This window comes from Xenopus tropicalis, chromosome 3, assembly GCF_000004195.4.
Source record: "Xenopus tropicalis strain Nigerian chromosome 3, UCB_Xtro_10.0, whole genome shotgun sequence".
Classification (NCBI taxonomy): Eukaryota; Metazoa; Chordata; class Amphibia; order Anura; family Pipidae; genus Xenopus; species Xenopus tropicalis.
Genome location: NC_030679.2, coordinates 125,544,121 through 125,571,481, shown reverse-complemented (window position 1 = coordinate 125,571,481; position 27,361 = coordinate 125,544,121). Strand labels below are relative to the sequence as shown.

General features: G+C 42.9%; 2 protein-coding genes across 8 annotated transcripts in view; one reads left to right on the top strand and one right to left on the bottom strand.

Moving 5' to 3' along the window:
• Positions 1-3,959: 3,959 nt before the first annotated feature.
• sh2d6 (SH2 domain containing 6) lies at positions 3,960-27,051 on the bottom strand. Of its 2 annotated transcripts, none has more exons than XM_004912570.4 (14): positions 26,953-27,051; positions 21,675-21,700; positions 20,243-20,406; positions 19,751-19,767; positions 19,524-19,662; positions 19,250-19,308; positions 15,578-15,608; positions 14,923-15,060; positions 13,248-13,285; positions 12,566-12,593; positions 11,657-11,688; positions 10,820-10,903; positions 7,102-7,257; positions 3,960-4,731 (listed from the first exon to the last, which is right to left on the bottom strand). In XM_004912570.4, the coding sequence occupies exons 1-14, from the start codon at positions 26,968-26,970 to the stop codon at positions 4,615-4,617; spliced, it is 1,047 nt and encodes a 348-aa protein (XP_004912627.1). In that variant the 5' UTR covers positions 26,971-27,051; the 3' UTR covers positions 3,960-4,614. The 2 variants fall into 2 exon arrangements, with proteins under 2 accessions (XP_004912627.1, XP_004912626.1); XM_004912569.4 differs by lacking the exon at positions 26,953-27,051 and adding an exon at positions 22,034-22,557.
• polm (DNA polymerase mu) overlaps positions 26,631-27,361 on the top strand; it is a 28,235-nt gene continuing 27,504 nt past the window's right edge. For all 6 annotated transcript variants that reach the window (XM_031897904.1, XM_031897905.1, XM_031897903.1 and 3 more), the window contains exon 1: positions 26,631-26,754. In XM_031897904.1, coding sequence (XP_031753764.1) covers positions 26,646-26,754 — 109 coding nt within the window. In that variant the 5' untranslated portion in view covers positions 26,631-26,645. The remainder of the gene's footprint in view (positions 26,755-27,361) is intronic.

Sequence of the window (27,361 nt, the reverse complement as noted above, 5' to 3'; positions counted from 1 at the left end):
TCATATGGGGAAAATGCAAGCATTAATTGAAGATCTCCCCATCGTCTGTCTCCCTTTTTATTTAATTCTCTGATTGTCTCTTGCTGTCTACATAGAGACTGCTTTAGAGCAGTGGTTTTTGGACTTTTTCAGGTTATCCTTGAGAGGTCAATCATTTGTTCAGGCTCCCTTATCTTATACCAAGGTAACATATGCATGAAAATGTTGCAACAGCTTCTCATATAGAGTTCCTGGAATACCTAGGCCACCTAAGTTCAGCCTAACTGATCATCAGGGAGCTCTTCCGGGACATTGTAGGAAGCTTAGAACATTCTGTCCAAATCTCACCCTAACCAGGTTCCGTGCTGGTCCCCTAGCAAGGAAGCCCCACAAATTGGGAACCCATGCATAAGAGCCTCTACTGTAAGCTGTCCCAATTTAATTAGGCAGATTGGGTGATTTCAACCATCCTGACATGTTAACCCTGTGATTCTGGTGAATCCTGATGGACAATTTCCACTGCTCAGTTCAAAGGAAGTCTTGAGGAGCTGTTTTGACCCCTCATTCAGTTGGCCTGACCAAACAGAACAACACAGAGGTGGCCATACACGTGTATGGTGCCCACATTTGGTATAAATCCATTTGGCCTGAGGCTAATATGCGTTGGCCTGTGTGTAGGTCACCATTACAGTAACCTACTGTATATTGATTAGATCAGCTGCTAAAAGAATGGAACCATTAGAACAACGGTATTGGAGTCATTGTATCATTTAAAGGGACAGGTCACTTAAAGGGCGAAGACACACACGTCGATTAGTAGCCATGATACGTCTGCGGCAACGGACTTTTTTAAAAGTCGATACTAATCCGCCCATGTGTGTTCACCCTAAAACTGACTTATCAGTTCTGGGCTGTACAATTCTTTCCATACAGTGGGCCAATTATTTACTATACTCCATGTTTGGGGGCAAAATTGGAGAAAAGATCATAATGATGTCATTGACAGACATACAGTAAATGGAGTTCTTGAGCAGTCTGAGGGCCACACTGCTGTTGGAAAGCCCTGATATAAACTGTGGTATTTAAAGACAAGTTGAAAATGTCTGTTTTTGTAGCTGGTGAATTTTTGTTCTGCAGCTTTCCAGCTTGTAATTTAAGCCTCTTTGCTGTGGTGCCACTTGCCCTGGCAACCACCCAGCTGTTTGAATAAAGATGAATAGGACAAGGTATGAACAGATAGACAAGTAATACAAGATAACAGCTGGCTTCTGATAAAACTGACCCTAGCGTGTGCAAATGCTATAGGGACTCTAGGTTGTAAGCTCCACTGGGGCAGGGACTGATGGGAATGCTGTATAATCTCTGTAAAGCCCTGCCAGAAAGCACTGTCAGGACATTATAAATAAATTATATCAACAATAAAAGCAATCGGGCAGATTCACTTACTAAGGTGCAGTGAGCAAAGTGCTATTTTGTGTGCAATCACATTTTTTCTCCCCACATTATTGCAGACGCAATCACGCTGCATTTACCGATGTTGCGTCCAATTTGCCAATATGGTCACAACTGTGCATGCACTTCATTGCAAATCAGGCGCTATTGCACCAAATATTTTTGAAGTCCGTCTGGCATCATTTCTGGGGTTTGGTGTTAGAGTGACATGTGCGCCCTATCCTTTCATTGCAAGTGCGTTGCGCCTAGTGAACCCCTTCATCAAAAGGTGCAGCAATGCTTCATTTGAAATGGAAGGCAGGAGGGACTGAGCAGTGCTGAGTGTAACGATACAGAAGTGCAAGGAGCACATTTTGAAGTACCTTTTATGTGCAACTCACTGCAGGTAAAATCATACTGCCCACTGCGCTTGCTGTGCAAATGAGCCCTAATATCTGCTGGAACTACTTTCTCTAGCTCTGCTGCTAGTTCTTGCTTTATCAGAACACCCTGCCACAAAATAAATTCATCCACCTATTCTAAAGCATTGGTTATTTCCCCAGTTCTGTAGGAGAAAGAGAAATAATGATTGTAAAATAATTAAATCTCAGCTTATGACAGCAGTCAGTGAGAGGCATATGCTTGTGAGTGTGTAGGTAAGCACCGTGTTGTGCACTCAGCAGCCCCATCTAATTCCCTCTTTATCGCCCCTCTGTTCTCAGTCAGAGAGCGGAAAGTGGATTCTTCCACTGAGCCCCGTGCAAGGATGATGCAATAGAGTCTGATGCAAGAGCTGCCGGACGTTTCCAATGCGGCACAGCACACTTCCCATACAGGCTCAATGGGCTATTGGTACTTAAATGGGCAGTGTGAAAATACTTTACCATATCAATGTTTATATCTTATTAAACACATTTGAATATAATACATTCTCAATTTAGTGCTGTTGTATATTCATATATGAAACCCCATCCCCCCTTTCCTCATGATTAGAATTGCTTACCTGGTTCCCCAGGCTGGAAAACTGCACCAGCCCGAGGTACCACTATAGAAGCACCATACCGAGATAGTCTTCCACTTAATTAATGCTCAGTAGCATAAAAAGGCAATTTTTTGCTTTTAACTCTGGCTTTTCACTCTACTGCTTATGTTCTCCTGGCCCAGAACATAGAAGAAGGTTCTGAAGAAGAAGGTGGCAGTGTGGTGTGTTCCTGCAGAAGTACCCCAGGCCAGAGCACTTTTTAGCAAACAGGAGCACAAACCTGGGGTAACCAGTAAGCGATTATAATCACTTAGGGGTGCCTCCATGAAACACAAGTTAGAAATCAGAAGCAAAGATCTGATCGGTTGCTATGGGCAGCAACACCTGTTATATATTTTATCTTAATAAACACACCCCAGGCCTTTTTAAGACCTTATTTCATTTTATTGTTTAGTGTTAAGTCTAGCCTTAAAAAAATCCAGGACTGGGTCATTATTTCCCTCATGACATGGGGTTGGCTGACAGCTCTGAGAAACAGTATCTCGGGAAATGATGATGATGAAACAACAATCCATTGGCCGTTTCTTGCTGCTAATTTACAGATTTTCCATTCAAAATGCTGGTTGATGAGCAATAAGTGTGACATTTCTTCCCTGCCTTTATATTTGAAGGACTTTGCTAACCCGCGTTCTTAAGATTAAGGATGCCTCTCCATTTAAGCTCATTGAGATGAGGTTACACTAACAGTCAGGTAGGCGGGACGTCTGCCATGCTGATATGGGCATGTATTTATAAGGTGTAGTGCAATTGCTGATATTACATTTATTGACCATAATAGGCAGAAACACATGCAAAGGGGCTGAAATGAATTCTATAATTTAGTTCCAGACTCAGGTGTTCTAGGCACCTGGTTAAGGTTCCCTATGCTATTTCTTTAGGGCTTGTACACACAAGTGTTTCATCCTGTGCTTCCCTGCAGCGTCGTTTTCCCGCATTGCACCTCAGGGAAGCACAGGAAGAAATGCATTCCATTCTTTCTAATGGGGATGTACTAACACAGGCACATGTAAGTGCCAAACTCAGGGCACCTACGCTTGCAATGGGGTGCGTTTCTTCCCAGGACCTAAGCATTCCAGATAATAGATCCCATACCTTTATCTCTCATTCTGCCTGGCTACAGGTGTAATGCAACAATTAGTAACCGAGATAAACACCTCTCCTTATTATCTGTTATACAGACAGCAACAACCTTATTGTCTGGGATGATGGAGAATTACATTTCTTTTCTTCATGACACTAGAAAAAAATTGTGAATGATTTTATATGTTAACATGACCATTAATATAAACCAATGTTTGGCAAAAGAAACCCATCTGACTAGCAATGCACACTGTGTGCAGGTGTCAGTGGTTTTAGGGTGATAGTGCCCCTTTAAATGATGATGGGAATCCCACAATAAAATAGGCCTCATTCATCGGGTTAATTATAATGTAAGTGAGGATTTGCGACACAGCGTGGTTGTCGGGTGAATTACAGACCTTTGTGGGTTTCCTTTTTCTGCGTTAGACAAAGGTGAAGGCAATAGCACCGCTGCAGCCGACTGGCAGAAAACATAAGCAGACAATATGCCCCTCTGCCATTGCTCCTAATATAAATGAAAAGTGTTGCCGCTGGAGCAGGAACAGGCAGACAGCGGTATTTGAACTACTATTATTCTCTAAACCGAGAGCAGCGGTGGCCACCGCTTGTGCCCCTTATTGTAAGGAAAAAGGCGAAATATAGGCACAACTCTGCTGTCACTATGTGTTCTGAGCTTTTCTTAAATGGATTGATTCTATATTTTCACATTGTAAACCCTACAGCCCTTAGATATGGTGCTGAAAAGATATTCACTTTATAAAAGGGGCAAGAGAATACACCAAGAGGGTACAAACTGTATAATGAAAGGATAGGATATAACAATCTGCATGCGTTGTCCATACTTCCCAGGAAACCTTGAGATGGCCTCACACTCCTCATTCGGGTGGCTGTGAATATTGGGAAATGCAGTTTGAACTCAAGGATTTGAACTTGGTATTGATGATCTGACTGAGGCTGCTGGGAGTTGTAGTTTATGGCTGATGACCATGCGTATAATACTCCTGACACCCAGTGTCAAGTGACAGAAGTTTAATCTACACAAATTCCCATTCAGAGTAAAAGCAAAGGGGGGTAGTCAGAGCTTAAAGCATTGCCGGATACAGGAGACAGGTGGACTCCCTGCCTTTGGTCTGGCGGTTGATCAGGTAGAGTGGTTCCTGGTAGTAATTCTCAATCAGTTGAACAATGCTGGGAAATGTCTGCAGAGAGAGAGAAACGTGAGAGGCCCACGTGTGGTAAGGCAAGGAATTCATGGGGGGGGGAGTAGGAAGCAGAAGAAGGTGGGGATTGGTAGAAAGGGAGAAACGGAAGATAGAAATGGGAAGGGACAGGGGAGGAGAGAGGAGTGGGGCCATGTTAGGTACCGGATCAGTACATAGAACTTAGATTGTAAGCTCTACGGGGCAGGGACCTCCTTCCTACTGTGTCTCATACCACATGGCACTTATATATATATATATATGTATTTATTGTATTTATTTATTATATCACTTGTCCTCCCTGTGTGTAATTTTGTATTCTGTAAGATTGTACAGCGCTGCGTACCCTTGTGGTGCTTTATAAATAAAGTTATACATACATACATACATGTGCAGCCTCCTTAGGAAAAGCCTTGGGCTCTTGTCACATACCATTCACTATTACTTTAACACATGTTCATAAAACACCCATTTATTCCCTAGGAAAACAGATAATGACAGCGGGCAAAGGCCAATCTAATCCACCAATTAACCCCAATGACCTTTAACCTTGGGCCTGCCTGTGCTCAGTCCTGTGTTGCTCTGTGAGACCCAGGCCTGGCTGCATTGTATGTGTAGCCCCCAATACCTATAACTATAACCTGGCAATCTGTAGATTCTAGCAAATGCCAGAGGGGCTGCTGTAAGATGCCATAGACAGTCACTATTTATTGGGCTGGGGGGGGGCCAAATCCTGACATGGAGCCTATTATTCATTTAAATGGAAGCAGTTTGACACCAGTAGTGGCAGGCAGATTTTCTGTATATTTTCTGCCCAAAAGTGGTTTCCATTATAACAGGCCCCTCTGTAGGGCTTGGCAACGGATCAGAACACCCCATGTGACACTAGCCTGTGGCAAAATAATAAGCAGCCCCAGTGTGTAACATAGTAACATAGTAAGTTGGGTTGAAAAAAGACATATGTCCATCAAGTTCAACCATAATGCCTTATATATAACCTGCCTATCACTAATAAACAATGTATCATTTATACTGGAAACTGGTAGTAACTGTATAGAAGCTACTGACATGACAGTTCTGCTCAGAAAGGTGTATTTGCATATATATATGTGTGTGTGTGTGCCTAGTGGGAGCAGCTATGGTGGTACTGACAAGCTAGAAGCACAGACACAGAGACTGAAAAGTGCCCTCTAGTGGCCAGGCTATAAGGCAACATGTTAGAATGAGGAGCTGGCTTTAGCACTTTAGCATGCCTTCTGAATAATGCATTCTCAATGAAATAAGAGGGTGGAAAAAAATAAACTGTCACAGTGTAGGTCTTGTACACAGACAATTACAATAAAATGCCTTCTGCCAAAGTTTTTTTTTCAGAGGGTAGAAAATGACTGTTATAAATATATATATAAATATATATATATATATATGTGTGTGTGTGTAACAATCATTTATAATATAAATACAGGTATGGGATCCCTTATCCGGAAACCCGTTATCCAGAAAGTTCTGAATTACAGAAAGGCCATCTCCCATAGACTCCATTATAAGCAAATAATTCTAATTTCTAAAATTGATTTCCTTTTTCTCCGTAATAATTAAACAGTACCTTGTACTTGATCCCAACTAAGATATAATTGATCCTTATTGGAGGAAAAACAATCCTATTGGGTTTATTCAATATTTAAATAATTTTTAGCAGAGTTATGTTATGTTATGGAGATCCAAATTATGGATAGATCCCTTATATGGAAAACCCCAGATCCTGAGCATTCTGGATAACAGGTCCCATACTGTATATATATATATATATATATATATATAAAGAATGAGGGATCCTACAGGAACTGGCAGTAGAACTACAAGTGCAATTTTAACTAATTCCTGCCCAAGGCATCCAATCAGTAATCAGATTTCAACAATAGCAAAGCATCTATTGGCTGCTATGAGCAACATCACCGGTAATGCCTTACTCCACTTTTTACACATTGTGATAAATATATCCCTTAGTATCTTACTAAGTATATTAATAAAAAATTTGGCCAGTGACTTAGCCTGTGTTTTAGATTTCGGCCCCCTTATGTGATTGAGTTTGACACCCCTGGCCTAGAGACTGGAATGGAAAGCATGGAAGTGCAAAGACATTCTAAGCCATTTACCTGCACTTTCTTTCAACAGCACAAATCACCCACCAACAAAATCACTGTAAGCATCAGAACTTTCAGTGCTGGGTGGCTGCAAATCAGCTCATTTGTGACTTCACATTCTCACTTTCCCTTAGTCAGGACTTCACAAAGAGTTGAGCCTTAGCCCATGCTAACAAATGCCAATATATGGCCTACAGCTTTATCAAAATTAAGCATCCAGGCCACTAACCTCCTCATGGCGCTTGCCCTCCTTGCCCAGACAGTACCCACGAGGGCCCACTGACCGCACAGGGATGTTGTAGATGTGGTCTTTATATAGCACAGCCAGAGTATAGGGCTGCAGGTGGCTTTGTGCAAAACTCTGACGCACCAAGAAACAACCATCCTGGTAATACAAAGCAAAGGTCACATTGGAGGTGCAATAGGTGAGTTAATGGAACATACGCAATTTATACATGCAGATATGATACATAGATAGATAGATAGATAGATTGGGTCTCAATGGCGCAGCCCACTAGGTATGTGGCCAACTGGGCCTAGTGTCCCGCCGGCCCAGTCCGACCATGGCAGTATGCTTTTCATAAGCTTAAAACACACTGACAGCAAATTCCATACAGAGCAGCGATTATCTGTTATTTTTCCAAGTTATTTCAAATCTGCTAAGGATTTCTGCTTACCCTGACCTCATTATTATTACTGAGCAGAACTGCACTGATGTTAGTTGCCATTAACAGGGCAGAAATTGACTTTGTTCCCAAAAGTAAATGGCATACAGTTCTGTAAATACTTTTCACCAGTCAAGCCCAGGCATGCATGGGGAACCATGAAAGGGAACAATGAATGGGCTCAAAAGCAGCGATTTTCCAAGTAAATATACAGGCTGTTACATAACCAGAACCTGTGTACTGTATATCAGTAGTATAGGATAGGGATACCCTTCAGCAGCAGCGGCACCATCATTGCTGTATATAGCACCAGCAAGTCATACAGCACTTTATCAAACTGGGGTCTTAAATGAAAGGAACCCACATGGGTAATAGAATAAACCAGTAGGGTTACAGTTCTATTCTTTTGACAGGTAATCCTGATCCTGTGCCATTCTATCCACTGTATGATGTATTACAATGTGCCATGGCGTAACTAGAAGTTCATTACTTCCCCACAACCACTTGCTGCCCCAGTCACCTGTGTTATTAAATTTGACTGACTAGTTAATCTTGCCCCCTATATCCAGTCATATCCCACAAGCCCTCTGGATAGGGCATTTACTCTTTCCCATGTGACCCCCAATTATGTCAGAGCAAAAGTCATATACATGTAGTATTTAACCCTAAGAGAATGAACTGCAGAATAACTCAGAAAAATTAATGAGGAACAGGAGAGATGACTCAGATGAGTCAGAACAGCTTTCTAACTGGCCTAAATAAGATTTCTAGCAATAACAAAATGTGCTTAAAACCTCCCCAATTTTAAAGGGGTTGTAAACACAACTTCAACGCTGTCCCACTGCGCCCCCCTAGTTATCAACAGAAGTTGCAAAAAATGTAATTATAGATGCAATATAATTTACCAATGAGAAAAAAAAACATCATTATAAATGCAAAAGAAATGACCATTGAAAATGCACCATGTCAGCGACCTTGCAAGTAGAGATAATTGTCATTTGTAATGATGTAATTTGCTTCCAACTCCAGTTGCAGGAACATGGAGCCAGAATTACACAGATCAGCTGGGATTCTCATTGGAAGAATGTTTTCCCATTTTAAAGCAATCTCTTGCTGTGGAGATTTGGGGAAATGTTTGCGATAAGTTTTATTGTGCAGTATTGCTTTAAGAATACAAACCTGATGTTGCTACACTACAGCTCTCATCAAGCGTCAACCTTCATTACATATGACATTATTCTGAGATTTGTAGTCCAGCAACAAGTAAATAAAGTTTGGTTGAGCAGTGCAGAGCAGCAGTGTTTACAACCCCTTTGAGTGAAAGGGAATACCCTTTGTCCTGTCTCCCAAGATGCAACTAAATGCTAAAAATCTCCTCTTGTGCCATTTCCCTAAAGAGGAAGGAGCATGATGCTGATTTATATATATTGCTGTGCGAAAACTCGTACAGTGTTTTTATCCCCTTAGTTTTTGGGAACAGTAAGTACTGTACAGTAGTCAAGGTAGCGAGCCATCTATGATATGCTAAGCATGCTGTGGTACGTGACTTCTCCCTGGTCACAAGGAGTTGCCACTGGGATTCAACCCTGGTTCTCTAATTTTAGATCCAGTGTCTTAAGTATTACCCTTATCCTGTAAGCCAACCCCTACTCCTAAATCTGTCTAGGTCTCTGGGAAGGACTTCAGTTCAGTCGTCAGGCTGTGTTCTAAACCGTGTTTATTTTTTAAAGCTATATGGCAGGGCCGGAACTTAAGCTGGCCATACATGCACCGATAATATCATACGAAACCTCGTTTCGTACGATATTCAGTGTGTGTATGGCAAGTCAGCGAGTCGACCGATATCGCAGGAAGCTGCTGATATCGGTCGACTCGCCGATCGGGCAAGTTAAAAGATTTTGATCGGGCGCCATAGAAATCGCCTGACCAAAATCTGCCTTCAGCGCTGAATCGGCAGAAGGAGGTAGAAATCCTATTGTTTCTACCTCCTTATCTGCTGTTTCAACCCTGAACGGTTTGTGGCTGATTGTACGATCTTTCGTGCAACCTATGGTCGCACGAAAGATTGCAAATCGCCACATGTGTGGCCACCTTAAGGGTAGGAAGAGGCACCTGCCTAGGGCAATATGATGGGGGGGCGCCAGGCAGGTACCGCTCCTGCCTACCACTAGTCCACGCTCCCTTGCCATTGCCCCCACCATTTGTCATTGCATCGTGAGGGCAATGACCCCCTGTGATGGCACTGTGCATGCCACACACGCATTGGGGGGAGGATGCCTAGGGAGCCTGGTTGGCTTGGCCCGCCCAGTGTCAGACTGGCCCACCAGGATACCAGGAAAACTCTTGGTGGGCCCAGGTGTCTTACGTCTCGTAGGTTTCCACCAACAGCATAGCTAGAGGCTGTACTAAAGAACACTTGTGCCTCTGTGGCCAGAGTAACTGAATATCATATCTTCCAAGCCAAGACTGCAGCTAATGGATTTTCCTCTCTTGGACATAGCAGCCTGAGCCTGTAAATAGCAACCACAGGGCATTCCTTGTATTTGCGCCATCCCCTCTCTCTAGTAACAGTGCGGCCGGTGTGACATTTGGACAAGTATATTTTTACCCGTTCTCACACTCTCACTGGTTTCACTTTCCCAGAGTCAGATCTGTTCACGTGTTTCCTTCCTCAGGTCTTATCCTGTCCATAGACAGATGCCGAGCCTACTATAACTATATACATGGACTATGTTTCCCCTCTTTATATCCCATAGTGTATTTTATAGAATTTGGTTTCAAATTCAGCTTAAACTGGGAGATTATTCTGCCTTAGTCAGTTACTTTTATGGCTTAGGGCTGCTTTGCCACTTCCCATAGACAGACAATTGAGAAGCCTCAGTATAATAATCTGCTCCTTATTTCACAGCCTAACAGGCCACAGCTGGGGTTAGGGACAGGTTTATTTGGCATTATGTGGCATTATTTGGTGCAAAAAATGGCATTATGGATCATATGGTGCAATTAGGTTATTTAAAGATATTATTATATGGAACAATGTAAGGGGTTACTCTCAGGCCCGGACAGGCAACCTGTGGAATGGTCACTGTAAGATGCCATAGACAGTCAGTATTTATTGAGCTGGTGAGGGGCTGTTTGGGCCTCTGTATACTTGAAATACCAGGGCCTGTTTTGACTCTCGGTCCTGGTTACTGTAAGCAGGTTTAAAGCAGTGAAAGTTGCACTTGGGATAGAATGCAGCAGATCCTTATGGTAAGGGTGTGTGGAACAGTGAGAGGGTACCTTGTTCATTCTGCGCAGAGCTCCTTCTGCCTTTCTCCGTTCCATGTCCCCTGCATACCAGGGCTTGCCCAGCAGTACCGCATCCTGTAACAGTGCAGAATGTGTAAGTAGGGGGAGAGCTATTCACTATGATATTGTGCTGCCTGTGTATGGGGCCCTCTGACAGGCCTCCCTGACCAATATCTGGATGAAAATTGTCCAGATGTCATCTGAGCAGGCTTAATAATTCTGTTGGATTGAGGACTGCATTGGCTCATTGATGTGGTCCTTGCTCCAACTGCTCCTATCCCCTTCATTGTAATGTGATTGTTTGGCCCTAGGGTCAAACGATCACATTAGCACGATATTGCCCAGGGGAAAGATCAACTCGTTTGGCAACCTAGTGATTTTATAGGGCATGGCCACCTTTAACTGATAATGAATAAAAAAACCAATACCCCACTACAGCACACATTATATGCTGTGAGTCACTGACTGTTTTGTTGTTTTTTTTGTTTGTTTTTTTGTAGCATACAGATTCCAGCATGATTTGTCTGCAGCAGGAAACATTGCAGGTTGAGAGGACTCACAAATAAACCATTTATATCTAAAAAAATATTTTTGGTAATTAGATTTATTAATAATAACGATACGGATACCCCCAGAATATTCTTATTAATGTAAAACATGTGTCACTATATGTTCTCACGTTTCCAAATAACACTTTTCTGGGAGGTTCCGCACTCATAATATCTGTCTTAATAAACCACTCCTCAGTCTGACCCATGAGGGGTCTCTGAGACCTACAAGTCTGGCACACCCCAAAAATGATAAAACAGACCAAGCCAATATTCTCACCTCTAGCCCTCCCTTGTATTTGGCAAGGAAACCTGCAGGAAATCAAGAGAGAATGTAAGGAAATCATTTTACAAAGGAAACATTACATTTGAAAAGACAGTTCTCTGCTAATGCAGGGACTTTGCATTTACTATTTATTGGGCTGGTGGGGGGCTGTTTGGTTTTTTAAGTTCTTCAAATGGCAGGGCTTACTCCCAGTCTGGACCTGGTACACACACAGATGCTATTAGGGGCAGATCCAGGGGCTGTTGGGTCCCAGAATAGAGAGATCTATAGTAATCCACACTTTAAGTTTTACTATTGTAGGAGCCATAACAATTTCTCTCAAAAGGCAGCAACATTATAAAGGGCAACTGCTTGATGCACATTGGTAAATTTCCCAAACTATGACCAGTATAATCTATTTACACTTGAACGTGGACCACATTAACTCAGGCCTTTGAGCAGGACATTGGGAAGACCCCTATCTGCCTTGTGGCCCAACTGCAAGGCACATGTACAGTATGTCAGACAGCTGAATGGCTGGCAGCAGTTATCATGTTTGTAAGTATGTATATCTTTATTAATAAAGTGCTACTTATGTACGCAGAACTGTATTTATGTCTCAGCACTAAACTGCCCAATTGCTCCTTATGTTATAGACATGGAAACACTGACATTAAAAAAGGCTTTATAAACTTTTGTTGTGTAATATCTACATAAAAAATAATATCAACATTGGCAAAAGGCTGTTGTTCAACTGGCACCTGGGGCTGAATAAAGCTGGAGTCCTGGAGCCTAATAAGATTCTAGTTCATCTGTACTTCTGATTTATTTTAGTAAATCTGTCACCAGTCACCAGACACATGTTCCTATCTGTGCTAACAACCAGACCGAGCACCACAGTGGGTAGCGCAGAGATGTACTAACCTGGGCCAGTATCATCTTGTGAGCCAACCTAAAGAGAGAAGCAGAACCTGTGAGACATACACCATCTTCATGCTCTGACCTGAGCCTTTTATCAAGGTATCTTTGGGAAAAAGAGTCTCTTGCTTTTTGGACTACACTGCTGAGGTATCATCAAAAGCAAACCAGTCTTCCCCCATGTCTTTGATTATTGCAATTCATCATGACTTATTCATGGTTTTGTGTGTTGTTTTTAAATAAAAGTCTGTTGAGATTCTGTGCACTGCTGGCTTTGGCTACTGAAACAATGTAGCAGAAGCCATCTGATTGACAGGCAGATGAGGAAGCATGTAAGATACTGTGGGAAATTGAGTCTTGGCTGGAAGAGAGCTGACCCCTGCTACATTATTTCAAGAGACCAGGAGTGCAGAAAGGGATAGCCTGCTATAAATTGCAATCTTAAAGCCTAGAATAAATATTCCCTGATACTGAGTAAAGTGTAGAAAGATTTTTAGTAAGTGCAGCCCCCACAAAGAAGGTTCTTTCTCTCCAAGTTACTTTCAAGGTTCTTTCTTATAGTCAAACTCCCAGTTACTTGCATGCATTTCCTTATTATCCATTTGTTCCCCAGATCCTTGGTGACTACAAGACTGCAGGCCCATTTTGAGAAACATCAACACAGCATTATAGGCATGCAATGCATTACCTTTGTATCCATCATATCCAGGATGGTCACATAAAGATCTGCAAGAAGGGAAAATACTCTGAGAATGTCACATGTACCTCACATATCCAGTTTTTTGCTACTGTTTGATACAAAATTAACCAAAACATTTACCTGCTCCCTCATCAGTTTCCCCCCTAGATTATAGCAACTAATAATAAGATGACACCAATCCTGCAGCTTTATTTCTGCTGTGTCCCAATGCAAATCCAATCATCTCCTTTCAAATAAAATTCAGACTATTAACATTGGGTCCAGAAGAACTACTTTACTGTCGTGTTTAATTACCAAGAGAATGTAGCAAACACAGCTAAAGGCAGGCTCCAATGTCTGGCCCCTAAACAGTGCACACAGTAATTTCCCTAGTGAAGATTGCTTATTGCTGTGGAATAACGACAGCCCTATGTGTACCACCAGCTAGTGTCATATCTTTCCATAGCAACAGACAAGCAATGGAGGACAGTGATCATTCTACGGTGCAGTGCAATGCTGTTCCACTGGAGGCCTATGGGCCATACATGGCCTCCAGGAAACTTTTTTGGCCCTCAGCCTCCTCAAGAGTTCAGTCAACTTTCTTGTATGATATATTTTATTGTAATTCAGCACTTTAATATTCGTTATGACAAATATTTGGCCTGCTATGTGGAAAATTTGGGCAGCACTAGTTCGGACATTTCCTGGGAACCTCTTGAGACAGCAACAACTATGTTTCTGGGCTCATTAAAGGAGAAGGAAAGTCATTTTGGCATTTTACTGCCAATAGATTTGCCACATTAGTGCCACTTAGAACACTATATTTATTCTCCAGAAAGTTTTATCCTACCTGAGTAAAAACCCCTTAAAGCTTTCTCTGATAGCAGCTGCCATTTTAGCTTGGTGTTCATAGCTTCATGCTGCAGCTCTAGCCGTTATAGCTCAGATCATGTGTTTCTGTTGATAGAGGACTCAGTGCAGCGTTTCTGTGAGTGCTTATGGCTGTATTTACATAGACCTTTCTGATAAAGCTTACTTAGTTTTTACCTTTCCTTCTTTTTTAATCTGTTATATTTTGCAGGTACAGTTGGACCCAAAGAATACTACATCAGATATAGCCACTGTCTTCAAAAAATACCTCTCTTCCAACTTTGTTCTTGTCTCCAAATAGAATCCTTCAGCCAACCCAAACTCCGACTTCCCTTCTATACTCACAACCTTAACTCATACTTGAGGGTATGGATTCTTTAAAGCATCTTGCCTGTCTGGAATCCCCTGATATAGCCTGATTAGACTTTTCTCTCTTGTCTCTCTGGGCTCAAGAAATCTATCTGACACATCTTGCTTTGCCTGATGCCATTATATAATAGTAAATAATCACCACTTATTTAAGGAATACCTATTACCAATTACTCCCCTAGCCTTTATGTTGTAAGTTCTTGGGAACAGGAACGAAAATCCACCAGTTTCATTCTCTGACCTGTTTTTGTTATATTATTGTAAAGGGCAGTGCAACTTTCTGATGCTTTATGATTACTGTACATAATAAGGTATTTGATGTAGAAACACATATTGGAATGTCACTGCATGCCTGTATTTAGGCAATCTAGGTGGAACCCTTGTGTGGAGCAATAGTATTATAGAAGGTGGATGGAGAAGTGTTATGGACACCCAGCTATCTTACCATCCTCGCCTTGTGGGGATTCTGCGGCACCAGGTGGGGCTGAATGCAGAACAGGGCATGGAAGAGACATCCTGCGGTCAGCAGGGGGCAGCGGGGGAGCTCGTTTTGGCAGTACTGCAGGTCTGGGTGGGAACAGAGCTACAAAGAGTAAAACAGTTATCACAAATGTGCTTGTATGATAATTCCACGCAAAACATATCCTCTTCAAATTTACAATTTCTGGTGGAATTTCACCAGAAATTGGGGCCAAGCCCATCAAGTTGAGATCACATTTCAAAACACAAATCTTCTAGGATTGTTGAATATCAGGGCAATGGCACAGGTCATATTGACTGTTGCATTTCATTAAACAGAAATCACATGAAAAGTGAACATGTAAGGATTTTACAGGAGACGATTCTCACCTAAAAAATAAATCCTGTGTTTACGCTGATGAATGTTCTAATGTTGGGATCAAGTAACTGTGTGCCTCTGGTGATGGTGCACATGGAGACAGCTTGTTTGTGCACCGATAAAAGGACAGACATCCCCCCCCATTTAGTGACTTCTGTATTTACCAATTAGGTCCTGCGGGCTGCTCCCCTAAAGATCCAACTATACACGGGCCCTACATGGTAGACACGGCCCTGACGGCAGTCTGGAAGCGGTCACTTACCTCCATATTTTGCTCCTTGTGGCCAGGGGTTCTGAAAAAAGACAATAATATTTAAATAATTAAGATTCCTGTTTGGAAATTAGAGATACTGTGCAGCACTAGTGAATCCATTAATTCACACATTATGTCCTGAATGCAAAGCTATGCATTGGAAATGGTCCCATTAGGCAGATAAGCACTTTAGGTGCCTTATTACATGCTGGTTTCTATTTCACCTAATGCATTTAAGTGCTCTGATACATTCTAATCTTTTTTACCCATGAGCCACATTTAAATATATAAGTTGTTGGGGAGAAACACAAGCATAAAGGGCCCATTAAGGGCTGTGATTGGTTATTTGTTAGCCCCATGAGAACTGGCAACCTACAGAAGGCTAACTGGCAATACATCTGGTCTCTATGCCTCCAATACTCGTATCCAAGCCAGAAATTCAAAAATGGTCATCTGCATAGAGGTCACTGGGAGCAACATCCAAGGGGTTGGTGAGCAACATGTTGCCCCTGAGCCACTGGTTGGGGATCACTGGTCTAATGTATCCTCCACATTAACATCATTAGTACTGAAACACAGTATATGAAAATATACGTATAAAGCAGGCACAAAACAGGACATTCACGTAAAATTCCATTTTTAGCATTTTATATATGGAACTAATCTCTGCTGTTTTTAGCTAGTCTTTTATTTTTCTGAATTATTGGCATTTCTATTAAATAGTCAGCCATTAAAAGTTTATTGGTCTATTTCTATTGCTCTATCAATAGTTCTATTCTAAGGAAGAAAACAAATCCAGTTGTGGGCCTACAGTTCCCCTAGGGAGGCTCTGAGATACCAACACCCTTGTTTCCCAATCTGCTTGACAACGCATAAAAAGCAGTAATAATTTGGGATTATAACATCATGTCACACCCTTATTAGCCTCGTTACTTTACTCATTTCATAATGGCCTCACTTGTTTACCAGGTTTTAGTGACTCACCAATAAAGAATAAACTAAATAAAATTATCTTCCTGGCAAATATCAACTTCAAATTACGCATGATATGTGTGTGCTGATTAAGGGAGGCTGTTTGTTGCCAAAGTCATTCAACCAGATAAAAAATGTTTCTGTTTTTCCTCTATATTTTATGCACAAATTCAAAACAGGTCCTGGCATTTTTAAAGATACAGAGGCCCAAACAGCCCCCACCATCCCAATAAATAGTGACTGTCTATGGCATCTTACAGCAGCCCCTCTGGCATTTGCCAGCATCTACATATCGCCAGTTCGGGCTTTGATGAGAATCCTCAGTGACTTTTGGGAAAGGTTACTGTTGGGGCAGTTGCTACCCTGCTGACCCAACCTCTAGCTTGATAATATTTCATAAAGAACATTAGAAAATGCGTTGTTAGCCTGGAGGCCTAAGCAAGATGAAAGCACATGCAGTCAGCTGAGAATTTTGTAGAGATAAATTGGGAAAGGTTGTAATAATTGAGTTAGGTCAGACTGCCCAAATATTGCCTACTTCCAGTTGATAGCTTTACCCTGACTCTATTTTAATCCTTTTTTGATTTCTTGTAGGAAGCCCTTTCCTGTAATGCTAAGACCTTCAGTGTGCTTACTAGAATAGAAAAAAACAGCTGAGCCGCGCTGACATCTTACTTCATTTTGGTAATCAGTGCACTTCATAGGGTTATTCACCAAACCAGTATTCTAGGGTACACATTAGAACATTGTGTGGCTCCCTAATCAAATAAATCATTAGCCCAAGGGCACAACAACTGAAACAGCCTCTTCTGGCTTACCTGTTGGGTGGCCAAACCAAGCAATGATCCAGTCTAAAAAAGGTCTATGCATGGAGTGTATGCCCAGCTTTAGTATAAGAATAATGAATTCATGCTATCCTAGCATATTTCCAGCTACTGTGACTGAGGATAGGATATATTTCTCTATAGTACTATATAAACTATATAAAGTCGTATATAAAGTCATATAATATAAAGCTAATATGCATTGGCATTAAAAAATAAACAGGTTTCCTGCTGTGTTCTTCTGCTCAGGACAAAGCAGGTCTCCAACTACACAGAGCTGTCAACTGAAATTTTTCAGCGAAACCCGGAAGTGACATCAGGCGCGTCGCGGACACGTCCGGGAGTAACGCCACACACATGTGCAAAATTGCAGCTGAAGCCGAAAAAATTCTACCTGTGCATGCACAAATGCATCAAGTGATGTCAGCTTACTGCACATGCAATTCACCAGAGGAATTTGTTAAACTTTGGAAAAATTGTGAGAATGCTGCTGGCGGATGGGAGAGCAACCAAATCTGGGTAACTCCCAAAGAAATAGGGGGGCTGACAGCTCTGAACTATATTCTGGAGCTGGCTCCTTTAGCTAGAATGGTTGGCTCATAAGTTAACCTAAATGATTGGGTTCCAATGAAGAGTTTCCATCAAAGGAATTTGAAAACAGGACAATTTAGAGTACACCCTGTTCTGCTGGGGCCATTCACAGTTAGCCCTAGGCATGCCACAGTCCACCAAAAACCTTAGCCACGTTCTAAGGGTCGTGGCAGACGGGGAGATTAGTCGCCGCACAACAAATCTCCCTTGTTGTGGGCAACTAATCTCCCCGAAATGGCATTCCACCGGCAGCGGCGCCGCGTATGCCATCCCACTGGGGATTTACATTCTCGCAGGTGGGATGCCATTTCGGGGAGATTTGTCGCGCGGCGACTAATCTCCCCATCTGTCACGGCCCTAATATGTCTATTTCCTTTGTGAGGTCAGTGATTCTTATCAGTGGAAGGCTTCTGATAAGCCCCATAGTTGCAATATAAACACCTTGCCCCCCAAAACAATAATAGGCTTGGCATGAACCAAAAATTCTCTAACCCCTATTTTTGCTTGTAAAAAAAGCCACACACTAAAGGGGAACTCCGGCTTCTGAATCTGAATTTGTTAACAAGCCCTGCACAACACAAAAACCCCTAATATACCAATTATAGTAATCTGTTGCTTCAGAAAGTAAGAATAAATTCCATTTTTATATGCAGAAATCCATCTGCAAAACAGTTTCTCCCTTTCTGCATCATTTGAAATCCTGGCAGGGAAGGAGGCAGGAGGCTGACAAGCAGCGGTGATGCACAATAGGGCCCAGACTTAGGGGCAATTCCATAATATCATGTAATATACTGATAAAGTAGGAAGAAGAAAACTGTATGAAGCTTGCGTGATAGTGCCACTGAGTGGTCAAATGAAGGGAATGCAGTCAGCTGCGGCATATGCATCAGATCCCTCTTGCATGTTGGAAGTATATTATATATATGTACTCACTTTATAAGGGCAATTCACCTTACAATTAAACAGTATATTCTGAGATAAAAAAAACAATTCCTCACCCAATTTCAAACTAGAGAACTGTAGAACAAAATGTAAATTCATTTAAAAACATAGACCCCTGTCTACCTAGTAACCCTGTGGCTACTAGTGGCCATGTAGGGGGCTCATAATTGGCCTGTACAATGTAATTTCAGTATATCTTACAAAACCTTCCCTTATTAACTGCTTAGAGGCCCAGTAACTTCTAGTTATGTCATATAATAATGAATATAGGAAGCTTGATTTTAAAGTGAACTGTCATTTAAAATACAGTCCTGTATCAATAAACAGAAACACTAATATAAAAAAGTCTTACCTTTTGGGCTTGTTCTGGTTTGGGTGGAACTTGAGGTATGGATCCCCCAAAAGAACGATCTAGGTAGAGAATCCATCACCACACAGGTGATATTAACACTTTGTTAGAATGGGTTGTCACGATCCCACAATTATCAGATGATTAAAATGCATGGCTAATTAGCACTGTTCAGTGTACAACAGCTAATTTACAAATGATAAATAATTGCACAAAGAAAAAAATCCATGTTTTAGTGCCTGTCATGTTGCAATACAGTTTGCATTTACCCTCTTACCTGAATACACTCTATGTTGTCCTTGGGGCATCCATATTGGAGGAAGTTCTCTGCTTTGCAAATCACAGGGAGGGGGTTCATACAAGTCTGACTCTTCTTCTTCTATATCATCAATATCGTCATCAGAGTCTTCCTCCACCTAAAGGCAGCATAGGGTAAGTAAAAAGAGTGTGAAATGATTTCAGGTTTGGTATGTAGGGGTGGGCTATGACACTGAGCCAACATACCTCCTGCCCCTCACCACCTGCAAAAAGACAAAGAGAAGATTATAGCATGGTGCACATAATGGCAGTAATATATCCCTACATGAGCCAATCTTCCCTCCTCAGAGCTGAATGCATCATCAAAATTCCAAAATACTGTATATATCCTTATAGCAGTCAAGCTAAGCCAGAGACATTTACACACACTATGGTCAATTTAGTCAGAAGTCAATTGACCTGCCTGTATGTATTTGGAGTAAACCAGAGTACCTTGAGGAAACCCATTCAAACATGGGGAAAACATGCAAACTCCTTGCAGATAGTGCTCTGGTTGGGATTGAACTCAGGTCCCCAGCACTGCAAGGCAGAAGCGCTACGCTAGATTGTATAGATACAATCACTAGAAGCCTATATCTATGCAATTGGTTCTTATATGCATCTTAAAGGGTTATACTGTCCCTTACTGAGCATCCGATCTTTAATACGCTGAAACTGGCAGCAAGTAATGGTTTGTACCTCCAAATCCAGGTCCCTTTAATTTGAGGTTCTCCAACTGTTGCTGAACTACACCCTCCAGCATCTCCCGACTTCCTTTCAGATATAGAATTGGGTTTGTTAATGAAGTTGGCAATGATGTTGTCTTACATGGCTTGCTTGGGGGTAGAGGGGGTAGGCGAGACCTGAAATGATTTAAGAACAAGTAGGCAGGCCGTCACACTCCACAAGGCAGCACAGAAAAAACAGATCCATTAAATGTATGCTACTATAGGCACCATCTCTCCCTACTATACCTGCTATCCCACAGCCACAGTCCCTTCTCAGAGACTTTTATCTCCCCCCTCTGCTACTATAGGCACTGTCTCTCCCTACTATACCTGCTATCCCACAGCCACAGTCCCTTCCCAGAGACTTTTATCTCCCCCCTCTGCTACTATAGGCACTGTCTCTCCCTACTATACCTGCTATCCCACAGCCACAGTCCCTTCCCAGAGGCTATTATCCCCCCACTGCTACTATAGGCACCATCTCTTCCTACTATACCTGCTATCCCACAGCCCCAGTCCCTTCCCAGAGGCTATTATCCCCCACTGCTACTATAGGCACCATCTCTCCCTACTATACCTGCTATCCCACAGCCACAGTCCCTTCCCAGAGGCTATTATCCCCCCACTGCTACTATAGGCACTGTCTCTCCCTACTATACCTGCTATCCCACAGCCACAGTCCCTTCCCAGAGGCTATTATCCCCCCACTGCTACTATAGGCACCATCTCTCCCTACTATACCTGCTATCCCACAGCCACAGTCCCTTCCCAGAGGCTATTATCCCCCCACTGCTACTATAGGCACTGTCTCTCCCTACTATACCTGCTATCCCACAGCCACAGTCCCTTCCCAGAGGCTATTATCCCCCCACTGCTACTATAGGCACCATCTCTCCCTACTATACCTGCTATCCCACAGCCCCAGTCCCTTCCCAGAGGCTATTATACCACTGCTACTATAGGCACCATCTCTCCCTACTATACCTGCTATCCCACAGCCACAGTCCCTTCCCAGGGGCTATTATACTACTATACCTAGAGGAAAGATTTATCAACGTTCGAGTGTGGTTTTTATTCATGATTCAAGTTTTAAAGAGCTAAAACTCCCTCAAAATTTATTAAGATCAAAAAACCCGAAAACTTTGCGATCTGAAAACTTGCGAGTTTCTATTGATGAATAAGCCTATGGAAGTTAGCTAGCAACTAAACTGCCAAATTAATGCTCATGGTTCCCAGTGGCACACATGCAATGCAACAAATCAAGGAGACATACATTTTGACACACTACTTCTTTTGGAGCTACAACTCCTAGATTCAGCTGATTCCTTCATTTGGAAGTGTAACAACTGCCATCAGAGTTACCTATCCATGGAATAAAACAATGAAATGTGTATAATACTCACAGGTTTTTCCCATTACCAAATGTGCTCTAGAAAGGAAAAGTAGAAATCCATTACCATACTATATTCATTCCATATACTCTACCCAATACATGCACTATGGCAGCAGTAATCAAGACCTCACTTGCAAACCACTGCGAGCCACAGGGTTTCATGTAGTTAGGTATAAAACTACCTGCTATAAGTTCCTATTACATGCCATCTTACATGGCTCCTGTTGTTGGATTACTGTTACCAGCAGTCCCAGTTATTCATGGTCAAAGTATTGCCAAATTTAGGGGTATACCCCATAAGCCAAGTCATATTTCCAAAATGTATCGACCCCCCCCCCCCCCAATCCAAAGAGAAGGCCATTGTCTCACCTTAACCTCACTCTTTTCGCTCTGGCACAGGTTGGCGGTATAACACTGGCTGGATACGGCTATCTGAAGGTTCCTGCCGCTATCATATGTATAGGTGTGCTTGTAGGTCTGCGAGTCTTTATGCATGTCTGAACGTGTATGGTTGGGTCTGGATATATCTGTATCATTCCCTGCTACTAGGCTGTCAGTTTGCCTTTGTTTGTGTTTTTAAACAGCTAGCCAAATATATCCCCCTGAATTTGCTTGCTATTTGCATGTACCAGTAAAGGCAAAAGGGAAGCGGCGGGTGCAAGCAGACAATGTTTCTTTGTGTGATATTTAACTCTATCAGTCTGATAACTAAAATGTCGATTTGCTTCAGGATGTGCAGGGATAGTTTTCCATTAATTTAAAGGGATACTGACACTTATTTCTTATATATGTTGTGCCAGGGCTGAATTTCCTAGAGATGGCACATTGTTTTGTTCTGCAAAAAATAGTTGACCGGCACAACGAGTGTAATGCAAGCAGGGTTTAGCCCCTGTGTGTTTTAATAAACACTGAGAGGCCAAGCCCCACTTGCATTACACTCATTGTGCCGGTCAATTATTTTTTGCTGGACTGTGCTGGGAGAGCCGACTCTCTGGGCTGTGCACCGAGTAAGAGTTTTTGGAGGAGGTAAGGGTGTGCTGGGTAAACTTTCTTTGTTACATTGTTTTGTTCTAACAGCTAGATTTGGGGGTCTGCATTAGTTCTAAAATTAATCAACCAAGTATCTAACATGCCCTTTGGACAGTTGGGCTACTGTGTGCTCCTATAACTTAAACAAACTCTGGAATTCTAATTCTATAAATTTCTCAATAAGGAACACTCTGAACCTAGGGTTGCTCGTTTTTCCCAATGTGAGATTTCCGAGCAATGATCGCCACTTCATAGTCCCACCCTATCACATTTTCGCCCACATAGCGTCATTGTCCCACCCAGTCCAGAGTTATGGACAGGGAAATGTGGCAACCCTATCTGCACCCATTTACAAAAATACTCGGAACCTATCTTTTGGAGCTCTAGAACACTACCTGCCCAGTCCTGGAACTTAAAGGCAGATGCCCTTCTATTTGTGCCTGTATGTTGTCCACCCACTTAGATTGTAAGCCTAAGTACACAGCATGGAGACAAAAATTCCTAGGTGCTAAGCAGTCCCATAAAGTTTAACCCAGCCAAGTGCTGCGCATGTTTAGTTAGGAGGGGTGTACTGTTTCATTTTCCAGGGTAAAGTGTTCCCTGGCAGGTCTATATTTGGCCAGGGGTGTCAGGAATCCAGGGTTATAATCTTCTGCATGCACTGGGCATTGAGAAGAGGCGCTTAAGAGGTGACATGATAACTATGTATAAATATATAAGGGGATGATATAATAATCTCTTTAATGGAACCCACTCCGTTTAGAAGAAGGGAGGTTCCATTTAAATATTCTGAAAGGATTTTTTACTGTGAGAGCTGTGAAGTTGTGGAATTCCCTCCCGAATCAGTCGTGCTGGCTGATACATTATATAGCTTTAAGAAGGGGCTGGATGGATTCTTAGCAACTGAGGGAATTCATGGTTATGGGAGATAGCTCTTAGTACAAGTTGACTCAGGGACTGGTCCGATTGCCATCTTGGAGTCAGGAAGGAATTTTTTCCCCTCTGCGGCAAATTAGAGAGGCTTCAGATGGGGTGTTTTGCCTTCCTGTGGATCAACTAGCAGTTAGGCAGGTTATATATAGGCATTATGGTTGAACGTGATGGACGTACATCTTTTTTCAACCTAACTATGTTACTATGTAGAGGGCAGGACACATCAGTCATCCTCAGGCCCAGACTGACAATCTGTGGATTTTGGCAAATGCCAGAGGGGCTGCTCTAAGATGCCATAGTCAGTTGCTATTTAGTGGGCTGGTGGGGGGCATTTTGGGTCTTTATATACTTGGAACGCCAGGTCCTATTATGACTCCCAGTCCAGACCTGGTTATCCTAGTATGTGATGGATATATAATATGTCAGGGCTGGATGACAAAATTAACTGCATAGGGGCAGGAACAACCAAATACTGATGCACATAAACAAGCCAGCAGGAGAAATTTGAGCTGTGAAAGCTCAATAGACACTGGTGCACAGCAGCTAGGGCTAGTGACTATAATGCATAAATCCCTTACATACTCAGATTTAGACACCGAGGAATCCAACATTGAGGGTAAAAGAGACAAAGCACTTACAACATGTTCTGAGATGCTTTAAAGAATCATAGCAGGGGTACTGAAAAGGGCCTACCCTAATGGGGTAGAAAGGGTGTAAATAGGCTTAAAGCAGCATCAACAGGTGATACTTATGCATGCAACATATATGCTTTGAATAAGCACCTTAAGAAAAAAGTGTTAAGTAAAATTGTTGCAGGTAAATTTGTGGTTGTGTTTGATATAATAAAAGAAGCGTACAGCAAAAAAGATGGGAGGAAGGAAAGGGGAAAGAGAAATCCATATTTGATTGGCTGAAAGAGTTCATCATTTTGAGAGCAGTTATCTAGATCAACATCTTAAACATTGTGTAAATATGGTTAAACAAAAATATTGAGATGTTTTTGATTTAAGAAGGGTCAGCATGGGCACGGTATGTTCAGAAATTTAGGGAGAGATTAGTGGGAAACAACATAGAAGGATATGGAAATATCGATGTACTTGGCAGTACAACCCTTTAGATCAGAGGAATGGAACTTTAATTTGAAGCAGCGTAGGGGGAGGGCAGTGAGGTTGGGGAATGCCCTTCCTAGTGATGTTGTAATGGCAGATTCTGTTAATGCCTATAAGAGGGGCTTGGATGATAGTATAATAGCATAGTATTCAAGGCTATTATGATACTAAGGCTGATGGCAGACGAGGCGTAGGGCGGATATTTTCGGCAAGCGGAATGAGATACGCTTGGGTGACATGTAGGAGGCGTAGGGTGGAATTTTCAGCAATTGCTTTTCCGCTTGCCCAAAATATCTGCCCTATGCCTCGTCTGCCATCAGCCTAAAATCTACAGTTAGTATTGATGCTGATATATGTATAGTTTATGTATGTGAGTGTATGGATAGGTTGGTATGGGTCTATGTGTGTACTGGGTTTGCTTGGAAGGGTTGAACTTGATGGACTTTGGTCTTTTTTCACCCTAACTTAACTATGGCTATGCAGCGGCGTAACAATTCAGCACCAGGTTCCCCTGAGAAGACCATGGGCTCTGTTTTAGCTAAGCAGAGTTTGAGGTGGCGTTGGTTCATCCAATAGGAGATAGCTAGGAGGCAGTTAGCAATCTGGGTTTTAAAATCAGTGGGTTTGAACATCAGTGGTTAGTGAAGGGGTGAATCAGGATGTCTTCTGCGAATAAGTGATATTTAAAACCAAATGAAGAGAGAGTGTACAGGGAGAACAACAAAGGACCAATTACAGAACCCCGAGGTACTCCCACATTAAGCTGAACCAGAAAAGAGGATTTATTAGCAAAAGCAACAGAGAAGGAGCGGTTAGAAAGGTAGTAAGAGAACCAGAATGCTGCTTCAACCCGGGGAATAGAGAATTTGCATAAGGACAGAGTGGTCAACAGTATCAAAAGCAGAGGATAGGCCCAGGGGAATGAGAACAGAGTAGCGTCCTTTGGCTTTGGCAGTCTGGAGATCGCAACTCTGCATAAGGCTGTCTCATTAGTGCGCAGGCTGAAAACCAGACTGCATTGGGTCCAGCAGATTATGGGTGCAAAGAAAATTAGTGACACAAGAAAAGACAAGACATTCCAGGAGTTTAGAGAAAGAGAGAGACATGATTAGATAGACAGTCTGGGTCCAGTGTTTTCAAAATGGGCTTAATACAGGCTTGTTTGAATAGAAAGGTGTGGTGTAACTCATCTGTGAAACCCATTCCAGCACTGGTCTTCACTGCCCTTCTGGCCCTTGAATATTTAGCTGCGGAACTGACAGGGAACCTGCACACTTTGGAGTTAGGACAAGATTACTTTTGGTTAATTTCACCCATTGGCTTCTCCTAAATTAGCCCATGTTTGTCTCCAAGTTATGAAGACTTGGCCCTTGTTTGCACAAACTCTTTCCTTTTTTGATCATATTGAGAGAGGAGGCCCTCATGGCTGCAGGTATCGGTGGTTACCATGAAAGTAGAAATTGTGAGCATGACTTCCGATGAAAAGGCAGCTATTGGGCTATTGCCACCCTGCAAGTTGGCACAAGCAATGAGTTCCAGTGAGCAGAAACAGTTGAATTACTTAACATTGGTCAAGCATTGGCAGCAGAAATCGCTAGCAATAGCAACCAGCACAAAAAGCAAGAAAAAAACCCCGAAGTCTTCTCTTTCCTGACAAAAGTTGGAGCAACAAGCTCAGAAACTAAAAATGTATCTGGACACCCATGGCTTGCTCTACCCAATAGCCAATGACACTGGGGCAACTGTGTCATAGACACTCACTATTTGGTGGGACTAGTTAATTAAATTGCCAGAGCCCATTTTACTTTAAAGTCAAGCCCTGTTACCATGTTGCTACACCGCCCCGCCCAGCAACTGGGCCGCGTCACTTTCCCTTATATAAGGGTGCTGTGACGTCATAGTCTCGCGAGATGAGATCCGTGACGTTGCGCTGCTGTACGGAAGGAGTCGAGGAGCGAGAAGTTACCGCCGCTGCGGGACTTTTAAACAGTGCCCCGGGAAAAGAGAGACTATTGGGCGGTATGGAGTGAGAAATGGTGGGGAGGGTACATAGGGCGTGAGGGGAGAGATCAGTACATGTGCAGGGCTGAAAGGGAGGGGGTGATGCGTATGAGCGACCCTCGCAGGTGAAGCTCTGTCTGGAGGGGGGAGTTGGGCTGAGGGATTGGGGAGGTCGCGGAGAATTGGGAGAGGGCTGGTTAGGCGTGAGGGACTTACTGGTAAACGCTGGCACATGTGGGCAGGGATATGGAGAAAGGGAGTGGGATGAACTGGGAGTTGGGAAAAGAGCTGTGGGGGAGGGGGGCATTGGCTAGCTACGGGTGGGGGAGGGGGCATTGGCTAGCTACGGGTGGGGGAGGGGGCATTGGCTAGCTACGGGTGGGGGAGGGGGCATTGGCTAGCTACGGGTGGGGGAGGGGGGGCATTGGCTAGCTACGGGTGGGGGAGGGGGGCATTGGCTAGCTACGGGTGGGGGAGGGGGGGCATTGGCTAGCTACGGGTGGGGGAGGGGGGGGCATTGGCTAGCTACGGGTGGGGGAGGGGGGGCATTGGCTAGCTACGGGTGGGGGAGGGGGGGCATTGGCTAGCTACGGGTGGGGGAGGTGGGCTTGTGAATAGGAGGGTG

Excerpts from the sequence above, each read along its gene's own strand:
- sh2d6 (XM_004912569.4), bottom strand. The coding sequence starts at position 22,159 with ATGCATAAAGACTCGCAGACCTACAAGCACACCTATACATATGATAGC. Across the intron at positions 15,609-19,249 it reads AACCAGAACAAGCCCAAAAG|AACCCCTGGCCACAAGGAGC; the intron begins GTAAGACTTTTT and ends GTCTTTTTTCAG. Across the intron at positions 12,594-13,247 it reads TGGATATGATGGATACAAAG|GTTGGCTCACAAGATGATAC; the intron begins GTAATGCATTGC and ends TTCTCTCTTTAG.